The 17,565-nt window shown below is 40.0% G+C and overlaps 1 protein-coding gene across 1 annotated transcript in view; it reads right to left on the reverse strand.

Annotated features, from left to right (window-relative positions):
• kcnh8 (potassium voltage-gated channel, subfamily H (eag-related), member 8) overlaps positions 1-16,926 on the reverse strand; it is a 62,969-nt gene extending 46,043 nt beyond the window's left edge. Inside the window, exon 1 of the mRNA XM_006787625.3 lies at positions 16,771-16,926. Coding sequence (XP_006787688.2) covers positions 16,771-16,846 — 76 coding nt within the window. The 5' untranslated portion in view covers positions 16,847-16,926. The remainder of the gene's footprint in view (positions 1-16,770) is intronic.
• Between the last annotated feature and the right edge of the window lie 639 nt (positions 16,927-17,565).

A 17,565-nucleotide genomic window follows, 5' to 3' on the forward strand; every position in this document is an offset into this window, starting at 1 on the left:
AACGTTATGGTTGAATTTTGTTTTGTTAGTTTTTTTTCTATTTACCTGGACTTAGAAGAAATAATGAATGCCTATTATGAGGTTTCTGCTAAAAAGGAAAAATAAATGGAGAGCTCAGGATAGCTTAGTTCAATTCATAGCTCCTTTCCAAAGAAAAGGAGTACACTGTTACAATTGGCCAGTGACCGAAAATAGATATAAAACAGAATTCTAAGAGCAAATTTCATTTTAATTCTTCTTTATTTTGCTGCTTCAAGAGGCCCTTCAGGTCCCAGAACCAATCTCGTAGCAACCAAAAAAAATGCACCATCTAAATTCACCATTGTTACTAACATTTCTTCTTTTTCTCCTCTTTACCTTGGTGCTTGGGTAGTAGTGTACAATTGGTTTTAAGAGCATTTTCACAGAAAAACAGTAGTTCTGTATGTCTGGAAAAAAAAAAAACGTTGATGAACCAAAGCACTAAGGAAACTAAGAGACCGCCTTTATTGCTGAAAAATGAGGCCAATGCAAAAGTGTCTCTAATGGCCACTTGAAGCTCATTCCAAAGGCGAGTCTGTCCCAACAGACTCCTACGACGAATTCAAGAGTATTAAAAGCATGTTCACAGGCTGGTACAAAAAGCAGTTTGGCCTTTATTCTTCCCCGTTTTATAACAACAGTACAATTTAATGAACTTTTTTTGTTGTAAATACCTCATCCATTTGGTTAAAGCCTATAATTAGGGGTGTGGTTGCACTGACTGCTTTGGGTCCTGACAATTTATTTATTTCTAAAACTGCTTGTACCTTTGGGGGCCTCCTGAAGCATTTTAACGTAATTATCTGAAAAATGACTGACAAGGAAATTTGTGCTTCAGTTTTTTTGTGAATGAAATTCTGCTATTTGATGAGTCTGTTACTTTGCACTGTTTAGCAGATATCTATGTACACTAGTACAGTTTATGGGTGCAGCTTACTAGCCATGGATGGTAGCATTAGCTGATAATTTGGTGCTCTATCCTCTCATCTATGCGCTATATGGACAAAAGAATTTGGCCTTCTTCATTTTATGGCTACAGGAATCGTTTGGCCATCGAAACTCATGCCATGAAGCTTCCAGTGCACAGTCTCTGTGCTGATGTTAATGGCAGAGGAGGTTTGGATCTCTGCAGTTACTTAGCGTTGCAGACCTTTATGCACTATGCACCTCAGAACTCAGCGACTCCACACTGCAATTTTATGTGGCCTTTTACTTTGTGGCAGAGTTGCTGATTCTTAAAAACAACACGGCTTACAGTTAACATGGAATAAATTTGAATAACAAAGTGTCAACACTGGCATCCTATTACAGTATTATGCTCAAATTCAGTGAGCTCTTTAGAATGAAAGCTTGCAAAGGCCGATTGCACCTGATTTGAAAAATTAAGAGGTGTGGCTTCATACTTTTGTCCACATAGTGTAACCTCTGGTTTTCCAAAGCTAACATGGAAATGGTCAAGACACTAACATCAAGGATGTCAGAATGTGCAGCCCAGAAGCCAGTGGATGACATCACGGAGGGTATGGCTGTCTTTTTTATACAGTCTGTGTACAAACCCCAAATTTGCTAACAGATGCCAGCATGCTTCAGAAAGCCAGAAGGAAAACCGCAAACGGGTGTCAATTTTTTTTTTACCGGCCCACATGCCTAATATGAGACATCTTTCATATTGCACACTGCCATCTCATCCATATTGAAATGAGAAACTAGCTATCATCATTTCTTTTTTTCTGGAAAGCTGAACATTATGAACAGAAATTTGGCCTGCTCATCTGTGGAAACTGTACTGCCAGCACTGGGACACCAAAATGCTTTTATCACCACCAACTTCTGAAACTTCAAACAGTATAAATGGAATCGTTTTCAACTGGTCAAGGAGTGCCTCTCTAGCTGTTTCAATGACTTGCTCTCACTTAGCCACTGCAGTGATATTTTAACACAGAAAAACTAATTCTGATAGGATGTTGTTTTTTTTTAGCTTAGACACATAAAGGCCTGGGTGGGCAAAATAAAGGTTATTTAACTAAATAAATGAGTGATTTCTGTGTACAAAGAAATATGCCTATAAAACTCCTTGAAAGTCCCTGGCTTCAATAAACACTGATTTCTCATTTGTAATACTCTTAGTGAGAGTCTGTTAAAGATAGGCCATGGGCTCAGGAGAAATTTTGGTAAAGAGTGAGAGAAAAATCTGGAGAAGGGGATCAGTAAGGGAGACGTGACGTGATGACAGTGAAAAAAAGAATCACTGTGCTGAAGTCTATCACAATTAATTAGCCCATTTGTGTCTAACTCGAAATACCCAGTTGAAGTGGACCAGCTGTTTCTACCTGAATCCATCTATTAAGGCACACAAACATACACCCATGTGTGCAAACAAACACCCACAGTGGCAGGATTGTGCAGAATGATGCTGAGCTGTGCTGACAGACAGCTACTGTTTACAGTACAATGCCCATTATACACGACAGTTGACTATGCTGCTTTGACGGTTTCTATAGTGCGTGAGTGTCTATAGGTCTATGTATTTGCGTGTCCACTGCTGTAATTTGATAAGCAGTCAAACCAGCAAATCCTTGTCCACGAATTACACGATGAAGTAAGAATACAGATACATGTATGGCTTCATTTGGTATTGAGAAATTATACAGAACCCACACAAATTTTGAGACATTTGTATAATCAGAGCAAATAAATGAGCTGCAAGCACTTTACTCGATACACCGAACACAAACCCACAAAGTGACACGAGCTTGTTTATAATCACTGGCTGAGACATCCTGCAAAGTGACTTGTTCAATTATGTTTCATTGCAAAAATCAATTTTCTGCATCAGTAAATCTTTTTTTTCTTCATCCCAGGTAATTAATAGTTTTATGTTTTATGTCAGGGTTTGTTGAAGGCAGACACCTTAGATCTGAACTGGGAATTCAACTACAGGGAACAAAAATCTTGTATGTGACACAAGAGGAACGAGCAGCTTGTTCCTTTTCTCGAATCCCATCAAGAAATCAATAATAGCTTCAGCACTCTGACAGTGCTCACTATAAAAAAAATATAAATGTCATTATACCCGATGCTTTTATGTTATTTAATAACAGAAACACACTTGCTTATTAAAGCTTTAGTACTATTTCCATCATCACTATTAGTTATTGCTTAATATTGGCTAAGATGTGGGAAAACAGAACAGTAACAGGAAACTGTTTTGGGCACTCACTAGCCTCTTTATTAGCTACACCTTACTAGTACTAGGTTTTACCCATGGTTTAATGGTGTTTATGCCAAGTTCTGATCGAATGTGCTACAAAGCACAATCCCACGTTGAAAGTTGCATAAATCAACTTTCTTCCTCATTCTGATTCTTGGTTTGAACCCCAGCAGGTTCTCTTTACCATGCCTAAATACACTGAGTTGCTGCTGTGTGATTGGCTGATTAGATATGTGAACTTCCCAGTTGAATAGATGTACCTAATGAAGTAGCTGGTGAGTGTAGTTTTGGTGGCAATTTGAACTGTAATAACCAATAAATAATCAATAAAAACAAAAATAGTCTTTAGCCTGTCCAAGTCCACAAGTCTGCTTGGGTCTGTTAGATGTAAATTTTGTTACATCTGTGGATTTGGACTACACATGCACCCTGGGTGGTGGACATCAAGCAGAGTTCAAAGAATAACAGCAATGACTACATGACCATCATGTCTCTAGTCGTCTGTGTCCAAAACAGAGTATAATCTATTCTTTACTCTGTCTTAAAATACTTTCTGGCTATTTGAATACCAATACAGAAAAACAAGTAATTTGCAAAAACTTGCATAATTCATTTGCATTGACAGAACAATTGAAATGTTTTGGTTTTTTACCAAGAGCTGTGGTAAGCATGACTAGAAAAACAAAATGTAACAATGTTTTGGATTCATTAGCATACAGAAAAGTCTAATTGACAGTGATCCCAATTTGTGAAAAAGAAAAACACATATGAACGTGTCTACGTCAGCAGCAGTATTTGGCCTGAATGGCCCAGACAGATGGTCAGAGTGGGTCTTAGCACTGGGACTGGCTGTCAGGCCTGAGGCCCCTGAGGCTGAGGGTATGCAAAAGAGAGACAGTCAAGACTGTTGGAGATTGAGACTCGTGAGTCCTGAGGAAAGGCAGCCTATCTCGTGGCAGCTCTCAGAGCACAGGAGGTTGGTGTTGACAAAAAACTATACTGTGTTTGACAGGAGATTAATTTGTTTGCTTAGAATTGACAGATATGCAATATATTGTCTGCACATACAGTATACTTGTACTGGGTCACATGGTGGGGAGACAAGGTCATCTTAGGTAACTTGTTTTACCTGGCACGACCTTGTCTCCCCTCCCCTCATGATCACACACATAATATGAACATACTCTAGAACAAAACAAACATTAAGCTAAGCATGTACATTAAACTCTACTCTCCTTTCATGCCCTGTGTTAAATTCAATATGTTAAGAACTATATTTAGCCTATAGTTGCTTTCGCACAACAGAATCAGGTCAGGGCAATGAAGTTTTCTTCTCACATGCAGCTCACAGCAGGGAATAACTTCAGACAAATTCTCACTACTGGAAATTCTCTGTTTGGTTTTGTCTAGGCAGCTGCCTGGTGTTCGAGAAGCAGGACACATGACACTCACTCATCATTGTGAATTCACCAGAAAATTACCTGTACTATTTTTCCATGGGAGCAACTGAACTTCACATGTGCTTTGCAGTATGCAACTAGTAGGTTAACGACCAGTTAATTTCTGGTCTGACTGTGTCTGACTTCTGACATGTACCTAATCTAACCTATTGGGTTATCTATAGAAAGGACCTGGACTAAAAACACCCTATAATTGTGTCTCAGAACACATACTTCAAACTTACACTTGCTATTTTGAACATATAAGAACACTCATACCAACAAGTTAGGCTATAAGAAGTGGCCCAATAAGCTACCCATAATGGTCCAAGTTGTAAGTGCATATAGCTGCACACTTCTTAGTCATCAATTATTATTTATTGCTGGGTCTGCTGCTTTAGAGTGGTTTGCATCACATCTATCTGAACCATTCTTTACTGTGGCTGCCTTTTAGTCCTCTTTTACTTTGCTTACCTATGATGTGCCACAAGGTTCATTTTAGGGGCCCTTATTGTTTTGGTTATTTCAGTTATTTCTGCTCTTTTTTCAGCACACTGTGAGCACTGCTATGCAGATGACATTCAGTTATATATCGATTTTAAGTCCCAAGAGCTTTTGCAACAGTGCACCCCAGACTCTGGAAATCTCCCCTTAAGCTTGAAATCCATGGACTAAACAACTAAAAAGTCATATTTTTTAGACTTTTTAACTTTTGTTTTTATCCTCTGGCATTTTGTTGTGAAGCACCTGTGTGATGTTTATCTTTAAAGGTGCTATAGAAATAAAATTTTACTTACTTATTATAATGGATACACTAGAAAAAGGGAAGGTAAAACAAACCAACTAGATCATCATTTTTTTGTGTAGAAGATGTGTGGTGAGAGGGTCCAGTAGTACCTGCAAAATGCAGGAGCTAAGAGAACAGCTTTAGTCACAGTTTTTAACTTTTGCACTTGAATTTGTGTGTAATGTAATTAAGTACAGTGTATAGAGTGCTTTACATGAAAGTGTGCTACCATTACTACTACCACCACTACTAAATATTATTATTTTTGTTGTTTTTGTTGTGGTTATTAGAAACTTTATTTATATAGTGCATTTCAAAAAGATGTTACAAGATGTTTCACAAAAAATAATCATGGTAATACAATTAGTAAAAAAAAACATTTGAAAAAGGAAGAGCAGTAGCCCATGAACATTAAAATAGAAACTAATTATCACCAAGAATTCAAATAAGAAAGAACATCACAAATTCTACACTTGGAAACAATCAAATAGATTTTGCATCTACTACTGTAATAACTGGACACTTGTTTGTAATCACCACAAAACTCATTTCAACCTTTAAAAAATAATAAATAACGAAATAAATCAGTTTTTAACTAAATTTCTTTATACTTTTCTTTTTCCTCCCTCCTAAATTTCAGACTTTTACTTCCTTTTCTTGCTCCTCCACTTTCTCAATCACTCCAACTTTACTCCACTATCAACCTTTGCTCTCTCCTTCCTTTCCCTTCCAACTCTTCATGATGTCCCTCCTACCATTTTTGGCTCTCTCTACCTAATTACTCTTCATCTCCTCTCTAGCCTTGGAATCCCATCACACCTTCCTCTTACCCCAATCTGCTTATTCCCTGCATTTTTGCACACGTCCACCTTCTTTACTGCCTCTAAAAAAAGTATAAACTATCTAAGTTTACGTTATCTTTCCTCTGCACCCTGAATCTCTGCTAAAATAAAATTCAATCATCTTTCCTTCTTACTTCTTCTCTGCATCTTTTACCTTCTGTCGTACCCTCTTCATAACCTCAAGTTGTGTTCTCCATTTAAATTTTCTTTTGGCTAATTGCTCCAGTGTGGAAGCCAATAGATCATTTTGCCTCATGCTCACATTGCTGCATGACAGCTGCTGGTGAAACCCCACAGGTACACAGAGGATAGAGGGAGGAGAAAAGGCAGTGACAAAGAAAGATAGAGCAGGAAGGCAGAAGAGGAAAGAGGTCAGGAAAAGAACAAAAAGTGCAAGAAGAAGCAAGACACATGTGGTTACAGAGACTACTTATGTAATTAAAGTTAAGTGAAGGTGGTGAGCAAAAGATTTGCAAATGATTTGTGATCAATTAAACTTTCTAGTGTAAATAGTAAAACCAAAATACTAAAAAGACTGTTTTCAACTGGTTTGCTATTTACTCACATACAGAATTTAGACAAACACACAAAATAACCAGTGGTATAAATTTTACGGAAAAGTGCTCTTCGTAATTATGCAAATAACGACTGTTTTCATCACCTTAATAAACAGGTTTTAGTGAACATAGGAGTGTGGCTCTTGGAATAGAAATTCTGGTTGGTCACTGGATTGGTTGAACTCTGGTCCATATTAAATATCTCAGCAATCATGTTTGCATTTTTATTCAATATGCATAGCCTCACAGAAGCACTGGCATGTCTCATGTACACGGAGTTGTTTTATGGGCTTAAACATAAACAAACTTAAACAAAGAGAACATAAACCATATCAGCAGCGGATAAGGAAACTTTAATTCTTAACACTGTAGGGCTTTAAAACATGGCTTTACAATATAGGAGCTCCATGTCAAATGATCATGTTGGTCGATTTTGTCAAGATTTGTGGTGGAGACGAGACCCAAATCCAGAACACAAAGGCAGACAAAGTAAAACAAAGCAGAGAAAGGAAAGTCCAAAACAAATAGCAGACAATCTGACAGGAAAATGAAGAACCAGAGGGCTATATTTACTTGGAAGACTGAATGAAGACATCAACAGTAGGTGAAAATAGTTAGCACAAAGGAAAAGTAGAAGGAGACACCACAGACACCACAAATTATTCTACAAAGTAATAAAGGGAAATATCAAAAGACAGAAGGACACAAACACATAAATGAGATCGAAGGAACGCAACATGGAAACGCTGGGGAAGCAGAAAAATAAAATCAAAACAGCAACCGAAGTTCAATATGTCACAAAACAACACAAGAACAAAAATGAGTCTGAATTTTAAAATATCACAAAACCAAGGCTCAGCGGGACTTTAATAATAATCGTCACAGGAATCCAAAAGTTAAAAACAACAGATAACCTCGGGACTGTGAAAGCATTGGTATAAACAAAGAGAAAACAGGTTGGGTTTACTACAGTTGATCAATGTATTTTTTGACGAGTCAGGCAAAGCTGAAAGTGAAGTCTTTCACCACCGATTCTTAAACCAGCCCCTGGCATTATACAGCTCACAGATCTCATTCAGTCCTTTGGTTGTACCTGACCAAAGGTGTGTAGACAACGGGAAATTAGCTTTCAAAGGTTAAAAGTATAAGAAGCTTTTGACCATGCTTTGCTCATCCAGGGATGGAGCAGCTTTGTGACATTAAGCCACTCTCTGATGGGGATCAAAGACTGTTTGCTGAAATGCACACCTCTGTTGGTGAAACCTAACAAGACAGATTGGGAACACTGAGGGAAATCTGGAGCTTCATTTGAAAAATAAACTGATCAAGTTTGACTTTTTACACTTGGCTCTGGATGAGAGCTGTGATATCTGTAACGCAGTCCAGTTGCACATCTTTGTTTGTGGACTAACTAAAACTTTTGAGATCACGGCGGAACTGGCAGCAATGCCCTCAGTGAAAAGGTCTATGACAGGGAGTAATTTCTTTGTGGAGGTGACTGCATGCTTGGATAGGCTGCGGCTAGCTGGAAAAATGTGAATGCTGATAAAATAGTGGGAAAAGTGTTGACTGTTCCAGTGTTTCATTGCCTAATTGCAATATTAGCCCTTACCATTTCCAGTTTATAAAGAGATAAGATTAATCTTGAGTTCAGCTTGTTGGTGCAATCCACCACAACAGTTCCAGTTTCTCGTGTGGCCCCTTGGGAAAATGAATTGCCCACCCCTGCCTTAAACAGATGGTATATTTGAGAAGAGGTGAGTGTGTGATTTTGCTACCTTGTCCGCACACTGTTTTGTCCCAGTTTTGGGGATTTTAAACATACACACACACACCGGGAGCAGCTCGTTGTCAGCCTTGTGCCGTCACTGCAAGCAACCCCAGAGCTATTTAAGTCACGACAACAATTCCTATGATGGGGAACAGAGCATGAGGAAGCAGTGGAGAGTCAGCGAGAGGGAAGAGAGAAAGTAGGGAAGTAGAATCGGACAGCACTGCACAGCAGGGAGAAGAAAAGATGGATGGCAAATATGATGAGAGAATGAGAGAGAAGGGGGATGTGGACAGATAAGGGGACTAGAAGGGGAGGTTGAGAGATACACTGTGGCAGACAGATGAGGGTGTTAGAGGGCCACAAGGTGAGGGGGTGATTTGGAAAGTTGAAAGTAAGTGAGATGGAGCTGTGAGAGGTGGAATGATGAAAGATGGAGATGGAGTGTGGTAAAAATTGGTCAGGAAGTGGGGAGATGGATGGAAAAGACCTCACCACCTTTTTGACGAAATTCATGTGGGCCTCTGAAAATGCTGCTAGAGCAGCAGTTACATAACCAAAAAAAAAAGTCACTCTACAGTTGCCACAGTAACCACTGACACACACCATGGCAACCAAGGTTACACATGTACAGTTTGTCTTAAAAGTCGAGTCAGTCATTGTATGGGATAATGAGATTAAGTTTCTGTGCTGTATCAACAAACTGTGTCTCGGTTATTAGTCAGAGCATTCTGTACACATTCATACAGTATATGCATGCACATACTCTCGCACCCATTCTAACAGTGGTAATCCTCTCACACCCTGTAACTGAAGAAGGAAAATCATTACACAAATCCACAGCCTTAATCACCTCTGTGCCCCTTTATCATACAATCCCCAGAGCTCTCAGCAAATGAAACATTACACTGTGCATTACACTCCTGTAATTTGCAGGTCGCACACCTGCTGTTCCTTCCATGTCTGTCTCAGTCAGTGTCTTTTTCACGCTCCATTGTCTATTTCCCCCTCTTCTTCCAAATGCATAAAAAACCCAAAACAAAGAAAAGCTTTCCTCCCCGTCTCACAAAATCTCACACAGTTAATTGAGTCTAAAAATGGCCAACTTGGCCCAGGCTTCCTCTAGTGAAACCCAGTTTGTCGATCGTTCTGGACAGTCCATTAGGGATGGTGATTAGGAGAGGAATCTCGCTAATTAGGAGGTTTAACAAGGCAGAACGTCCACGGCGATGGGGAGGCTCTCAGAAGTCCCAGAAGTTTGGTGGAACAGACGAGAGGCTCACGCTCCTTTAAGCTCACGGTAATAATCAAGTCCAGTGACCTTACAGCGAGGACAGCATTTCCCAGCTAAGTCTGTACTGATGAGGGTGGCTGTGTCTTTTTAACTGAATACTTTATCAAAGCCTTATTAAAGCCAGTGGATAGTGCTGGGTTGCTATTAATGTGACACTGAGATTTACATTTTTCACAGTTGGTTTACAGTGAGTATGGAGATAGATGCACTCTATCTCATTGCTTTTAGCATGCAGCTGGCTGTGTTGTAGGAAACAGCTTGTTTGGGATAATACAGGTTAAACAGATTGTCTAGCAGCTGATACAAAACCTGCATCTCTTTTAAAATCTTGTCAATCTCCCCTTCAAAGTCATCCACTCGTGCACCTCTGAACTGCTTCCAGCACAGCGGCTCTCTTCTGTGATTTCAACACAGACATGCAAAGTCATCAAAATACTTCTGTTTTAAACTTGCATAACTGTTGTTTGGAGGATCATTGCTTGTGATGAGCTGGGTCTCTGGTCACGACCGTGCAGCTAGGGATTTGTTGAGTATGTTTTTTTATCATTTACTGGATAAGTCACCAAAAATTCAAACCATCAATGCAGATTTCTATGGCAACGTGCTCAAGCACCTGATGAAGAATGTTCCGCAGAAATGACCTGAACTATGGCATGGGACACTGTGTCACACCAACACAATTATCAGTCACCACACACTCTAGTCCTTGTGAATTTGTCCACTTCCTTTAAATAAAAATTAAGTGGAAGGATTTGTGTTTTGACGCACTGCAAAGGCACAGCTGGAAGGGGACAGAAGAGGCTTTACTGGGGGTAATCCAAAATTAGGTCCCGTACTAGAAACCATATTATCACAATAGTTCACTCACGATGCAATATTGTCGCAACTTTTAATATTTTGCAATATGCTGACTGTTGCAATAACATATATTGCAATCTATCTATGTCCTCAAAGTCAAACTTTATCAGTATCTCTTTTATCCAATAACAAAAGGTTTTCCCACTTTTCTGTGGCGTTAGATCGTCACACTACTAGCGAAAATTCCCCATAAAACCGAATCAATCTGCTATTCGGCTGCGATTCAGTGGGCTGGAGTCTGTAATCCCATGTAGTCCCATGAGGACAATTATCGGTTTCTGATAATACAGCAATTCTGTTTGATAAAAAGTTGAGAAATCACTCTTGCTGTCTATATAGACATTCACATTTTACATAAATTTACACGTAACTATTATATTTGCCTTTGTTTTGTACAAGAATAGAACCAGCTGGCAGCCAGTTGAGCCGGGTCCCCTCAAGTTGTGCTCATTGACAAAGACTCACTCAGACTGATGGCAACATGTTGGTATGTCTACATTCATAAATCAGATGACAATCTCTCTGAGAGTGATTGCAGTCAGACAGTGACTGTTTGCAGAGTGGTGCAAGTGCTTTACCTTCATAAGTAGTTGCAGCACTCTGGGCAAACATTTAGCCAGCACAAGTTGCAATTCCTATTTTTACTTATGTGACTGAGGCATCAGTTTGCTTTGTGTGTGTGTGTCCGCTGTTGGATGGATTTTATAAGTTCGCTCAACTAACGTTATCTCAGGATGGCGTTAATTTATTTGGTTTACCTGTATTGATACAATATCACTACGCAAAATATCGAGATACTGTGCTGTGATGATGTTTCCCCACCTCCCCAAAACACTAGACATACCCAGGAAGTTTAGAAACTCCACCCTGGTCTGAATGGCCTTATTCCACCTTCAGATCAGAGAGAGGATATTTTAGAATATAACTAATGGATCCTGCGTTTAAGTGTGCACACCAAACTCTGTGTGGGTAAACACAATAATCTTTACTTTAGCTGTTTTCTGCTAGAGTTAAGCTAAGAAAGTGAATAACAGACCTAGTTACAGATGCATCGCATGGTCACAAACAAGACTTTAAATGAAAGCTTTGTTTCTGGTGGATGTGTGAACAGGCAGCTGTCTCTTTAACATGATGGGGGTTTTTTAGAGCTCCTGTGCGTGCAGCACAGCACCATTACTTTTTGTTTTGTTTGCCCTGAAATGTAAGAGTCTCGATATTAAGTGGGCTTCGGAGAAAATTGGAACAGTAGTGGCAATCCACTGCCAAATAAGTGAGGGCCCCTCTGCACCCTGCAGCACAACAGTCAATGATGATTGATTACTCCCTCACAGTCTCATAACTGCACTCATTATTTCTTTCACAGCCGTTCCCTGACCGAGGACAATATCGGAGCTGCCTTTTTCACAAGTTTGCATCTATTAATAAGCATCTGTTAAGAGAAGTTAAAGTCTTGCTCTTGTTTCCGTTACTATATGACATATACAATCTTGGTTAATGCCAGCACACAGTCCAGGCTTTCCTCGCTTTAATAAACCTTCCTCAAACGTACTGTATGTGCGTCAGTGTGCGGTCCGTGGTCTTTTATACTCGGTAATTAGCTTCCTCTGTCTTCTTGCAGGTCACGGGGTTGCTGTTGAGACAAAGCCATAGAGACACCAACAGTATAAACTCAGCTCACTGGAGGCAGCTTCCTTCATTGTGTAAGAAACTCCAGTAGGCTCTTTTAACATTCACCTTACAGCGAGTAGTAATCACAATATGGATCCCTCAGCCACTTCTTAAGCACGTAATTAGGTGTGCTGCGTTAGGGAACGTTAATCAGCAGGGAGAAAACTTCTGTTTTACTTCCCTCACGTTCAAAGGCAGTTGAGCAGGAACTACACACGGGCAGTTCGGTGACACAAAGCAGCCAAATGCAGAAAATGTAGCATACTCTCCTGCTTCTTCTTGATCTCCGGTCTCCCTTTGTTTCCTTTTAAACACATGCTCTCTCTCTCCTTCTCTCTCGTTTTCATTCACATGCACACTTAAACATTACGACTGGCGTTGTGTTCCAACTCAACACACAGCTGTTTCAAGTCTTGGCACCAGCGATCGTGACAGTAATTACGTGCCTAGTGGAGGTGGAACTAGTCTGTGCTGAGAGCTAGGAAATAGCAATCTGGAAGAACAGTGCTGCTCGGGAAGAAGGCGACACTCTGTGAGGCAACCAGACCTTCTGCTTAACTTGGAAGCAGGACACCCCAATATGGTCTCCTTACGAAAGGAGGGCCAGCATTAGATTGCAGAGCCAAGGCAGCAAGTATTGTGTTTTTGATGATGAGTCCGCCTTACCATTAGCATTGATATATTAAGTGACTGCTGTTTAGATAATAATAATAATGGATTGGATTTATATAGCGCTTTTCAAGGCACCCAAAGCGCTTTACAATTCCACTATTCATTCACTCTCGCACTCACACACTGGTGGAAGCAAGCTACGGTTGTAGCCACAGCTGCCCTGGGGCAGACTGACAGAAGCGAGGCTGCCATATCTTAAATGTAGTTAAGATAAGTAAAATAATAAAAATGAATCTTATGCCAAATGAAAAATAAGTTTTGGATGTTGAATGATTAGAATTTCTCACATTGAGTTTTGGAGATTTGTCTTTTTAAATTATTACTAAATCTATACTCCACTCCCCTCAATAATTAACTACCAGTGCTGAACAGGTGGTAAGATTAGTCACCTGGATGGTGTAAGGTTGTAGTGATGACAGAAGGTATCACAGCACAAGCCACAGCCATATTCTGTTATTTTAATCACAGCATGGGCAAACAGACCAAAAATAACAGTGATGAGCACTGTACTAAAAAGAGAGTTCATCATATCGAGGGATATCTTTCCATTATCTGGATACATTTAGTCTAACTGGTGATCAACTTGCTAACGTAACCCAGGGTTTCCCCAGCATGTTCATCTGAAAGGAGTGGCAACATCTGACCAATCACAAACACGGAGAAGTGTACTGGCAGCACATAGGCTGATTTTACAAATAAAAATAAAATCGCTATAAAAATATAAACATGTTAAAAAAAAAACAGTGCAGACTGAAAGCAACACAAGACAGACTTGTTAGTATCCTTTAATATTGTTAGGATCATTTATTAATGCTCATAAAAAACTAAAACTTTGGAAGATTGTAGCCAACAAGAAAAAAAACATGGAATGAAGTTGTGTCTAAGAATCTGTTTTAATTACTGATGCTCATCTAAGAAACACAAAGACTTTAGATGCTATTAAAAAATCTAGACCATCCTGCTGTCCTTGCACAGAGTTTCAAGCGATCTTCCAGGAATGGTGACGCTATTTTCCAAAGAACTGGTAAATGGACTGTTTCTTATATAGCACCTTTCTACTCTATCTGAGCACTCAAAGGGCTTTATACAACATGCCTCCTTCACCCATTAACACAAGCAGCTTTTATAATGCTGAAGTGGATTGTATCTTACATTCACACTCTGATGGAAACATCAGAGAGAAACTTGAGGTTAGTATCTTGCTGAAGGATATTTGGCATGCGGGCTGGAGCAGTCAGTTGTCAAACCGCCAACTTACTAATCAGTACATGACCTGACCTGTACCATACCTCCCAAGCTACAGGATCACTAGACAGTGACTTCATACCTGTTGATCTCTAACCTAGAGCATAACCTGCTGCAGAGAAGGTAATAATGTGAGTTACCATAGTAAGAAGTGAACCAATTTCAACCAAATGTAATAAAATGCTTTAGATACTTTCAGTAAACACATTAGGCTCATTTCTACCTGCACATTTTTATTCCTGGAACACACAAGAGTAGCTTTGCATAATTCATGGTTCATAATAATCCTTATTTATCTTATACTCTGTCTTTGTTTTCCCTGCCTTTACCATTTAAGCCAAACTTTTTCTGACTGGCTGCCTCTTGCAAACAGAAGAGTTCAAAGAGAGGTGGATGGGACTTCTTCACAGCCAAAGCTGTGATAGTATTTTATGCCACTCCTGTCAGTGACATCATACAGGCTAAGAGTGGAAAACATTGTCTGGAATGAAGCATTTAGAGTAATCTGAATTTAACATTTTATATCCCTGTTTGAACAGCTCATCTGAACAGGCATTATCTGTTTTCTCAAAAAGTCAGGAAAAAGTTAAATTAATTTAAATGACCACCACTAAATGTAAAAAAAAAATATTTCTCCAAGAACAAATCAGATCAACTTAAAGAGTTTTCCACTATTGCTTTCAGCCATTTATCACCGTTTAAAGGTCTGACCTGCTCTTGGCTTGGGTTGATGTGATAGGAGATTGCATAGCAGCGAAACTACCGCTTCCCTTATATTTGCTCTTGGCCAGGCCATCATAGCTAATTTGTCCCGTCAGGCTCTGCTACCTCCAGTCTGCCCCGTCTTGCAGTTCAAATCCAACATTAATTTCCTTTACTTCACCAACTCAAGGACAGCAGTTCATTCTCGGGAGCTTGACAAACTGCTTGTGCTACAGGTACAGTACAACCCCAATTCCCCTTTGTTAGGACAGCCCTCCTGCCAAGGCAGCTTAATAGTTATTGTCATCGTGTGCCTTTACTGGTCGTCAACCAGCAGATATTTGGACAGAAATAATGATAAATGTCTCTGGTTATTATTGCTATTCTCCAAGTGAACAAGCTACAGGAAAGGTAGAACATCACAGGGAGCACACATACCAATGAGCTAATATATTAAACTGGAGCTTGAATCAGCCCTAAATGTAGGAAGCACTGTGATGTAATAAAATGTGGCAAGTACTGGCACAGAGAGAACAGACAGAAGTGAGTTTTTAACAGGTTGTCATGACAATTTCTAGTAAATTTAAATTTGAATCACCAATCACACAAAAAGCTACTGTTCGTGTGTGTGTTTTTAAAGAAAATAATCAATGTACAGCATTGCCTTTGTTCATTCCTGTTTACTCTACAATATAACAATTTGTATTAAAGAGCAAAGACGGGAAAATTCAGCCACAAAGTCCATAATAATCCACGCCTAAGGACATGAGCAGTTGCCCAAAACAAACAGCAACAGAGCTGAAACAAAGCTGAATGGAAAATGAGAGCAGAGCAGTGCAGGTGGATTGATTCTATTTGAGCAGCTGATGATTCCTGGAAAAAATAAAATAAGATAAAAAAAGAATTCCCAAAGAGAAACACGACATAATTATGAAATACGGTGCTTGGTGTTTAGGAATCCTCATGGTTATTATTGAGAGAGGAAGCAAGAGTTCAGAGTAAAGTTGAAGAAACGTCTGTGTGGGCTTCGCCTGGGGAAGGACTTGCTGTAATGTCGCCGTCGACCAATTAAGTTTGATAAATGTGACCGCTGCTTTCAGACCGGCGGGAGGAACGACTGCAGTCGGCGTCTGCAGGATTTAGCCAGATAATAAAGGTTAACTTCACTGTAAAGATAAAAGAGTGGAAAGCCACAGAAAGTTGGGCTTTTTTTTTCTTCTTTCAAAAACACAAATATTAACACTGGTTGCAAGTTGTGTGCATGCTGCCCAAATGCCTGGTGAGAAGCTGTACTATAAGCTGGGAGTGGACCTTTGTCGCTGTCTGTGGTGCTGAAAGCCTCAGCGCTGTCTGCTTTTGATACTGGAAACAATTTTGGATTACCTTGAACTTTAGTGAAGTCTCTGTTTGGACAAGGAAAAAAGAAATAGAAAGAAACGTGAAATACCTGGTGATCTAATGTCGCTATCTGTATCGAGGACAGCAAGCATGCAATCATACTGAAAGGCACTGACAACTCCCTATTCTCTCTATTACAGGTGTTGGGCGTTTTGGATCAGCCTGCTTTGTCAAGCTTATTCTCTGAAGAATCCCAGCCGGCCAAAAATAAAGAAGGGGGAAAAAGGAACTTAAATCGCAAACTATTACACATCCTTAAAGGATTCAATAATTTAAAATATATGGAGATTAAAAAACAAACTTACGAGTGCCATCAAACCGAGTGGCTATAGTGTCCAGAAACGTGTTCTGCGGCGCTAGTAATCCCTTCATCACAGGCATTTTCCCTGCTTAATGTCGAATTCCCCATCAAAGTTACTGAAGAGATGGTGCAAGTCGTCCAAACGCTAGAGGTGCTCCCATCGAAGGTGCTGATGGCTATATGACCGAGCAGCTATCCAGTCAACTCAGCACAACGCAAAAGCCCCTAGCTGGTGGGGAGCGCACGTGATGCGCCCACCCGTGCGTCTGTTGCGTGTGTTAAGGACAGGAGAAGAGGGAGACCACAGGTGCTGCTCAGGTAACAGCGAGGGACAGGGTGACACTCCCTGTCAGCGATTCCATTATTATGTCGGTTGGAGCCAACGATCATCTATCCACAGCGTGCAGCGGTGAGAGACGAGCATTCTCAACAGCTGTGATTAAAGCCGCAAATCTGATAGTTTCTCGGCGTGGAGACACGGTGACATCACAACAGAGAAAAACAGCTGACTCCTGAACTTTTATTGAAATTTTGATTTTCAGCTTTTTAATTCGTTTTCTCCCACTTAGCGCGTCAATCAAGTGAGTCGTGAATTTCTCTTATGCTGTTGCTCGGTGTGCTCTGCTTAAGGACACCGCGGTGTTAAAATAAAGCCAATAAACTACATCAGTTGTGCAGACTGCAAATAAGTCACTTAAGTAGGAGCACGACTCATTCACGTCGTTGTGTTGGAAGCGTGTCCGCACTGTTTTTAGCGACATCGGGTGGTAGGATCAAGGTACGGCCTGCATGGAAGGCA

The sequence above is a fragment of the Neolamprologus brichardi genome, chromosome 22, assembly GCF_056152115.1.
Source record: "Neolamprologus brichardi isolate AB-2024 chromosome 22, ASM5615211v1, whole genome shotgun sequence".
Taxonomy (NCBI): domain Eukaryota; kingdom Metazoa; phylum Chordata; class Actinopteri; order Cichliformes; family Cichlidae; genus Neolamprologus; species Neolamprologus brichardi.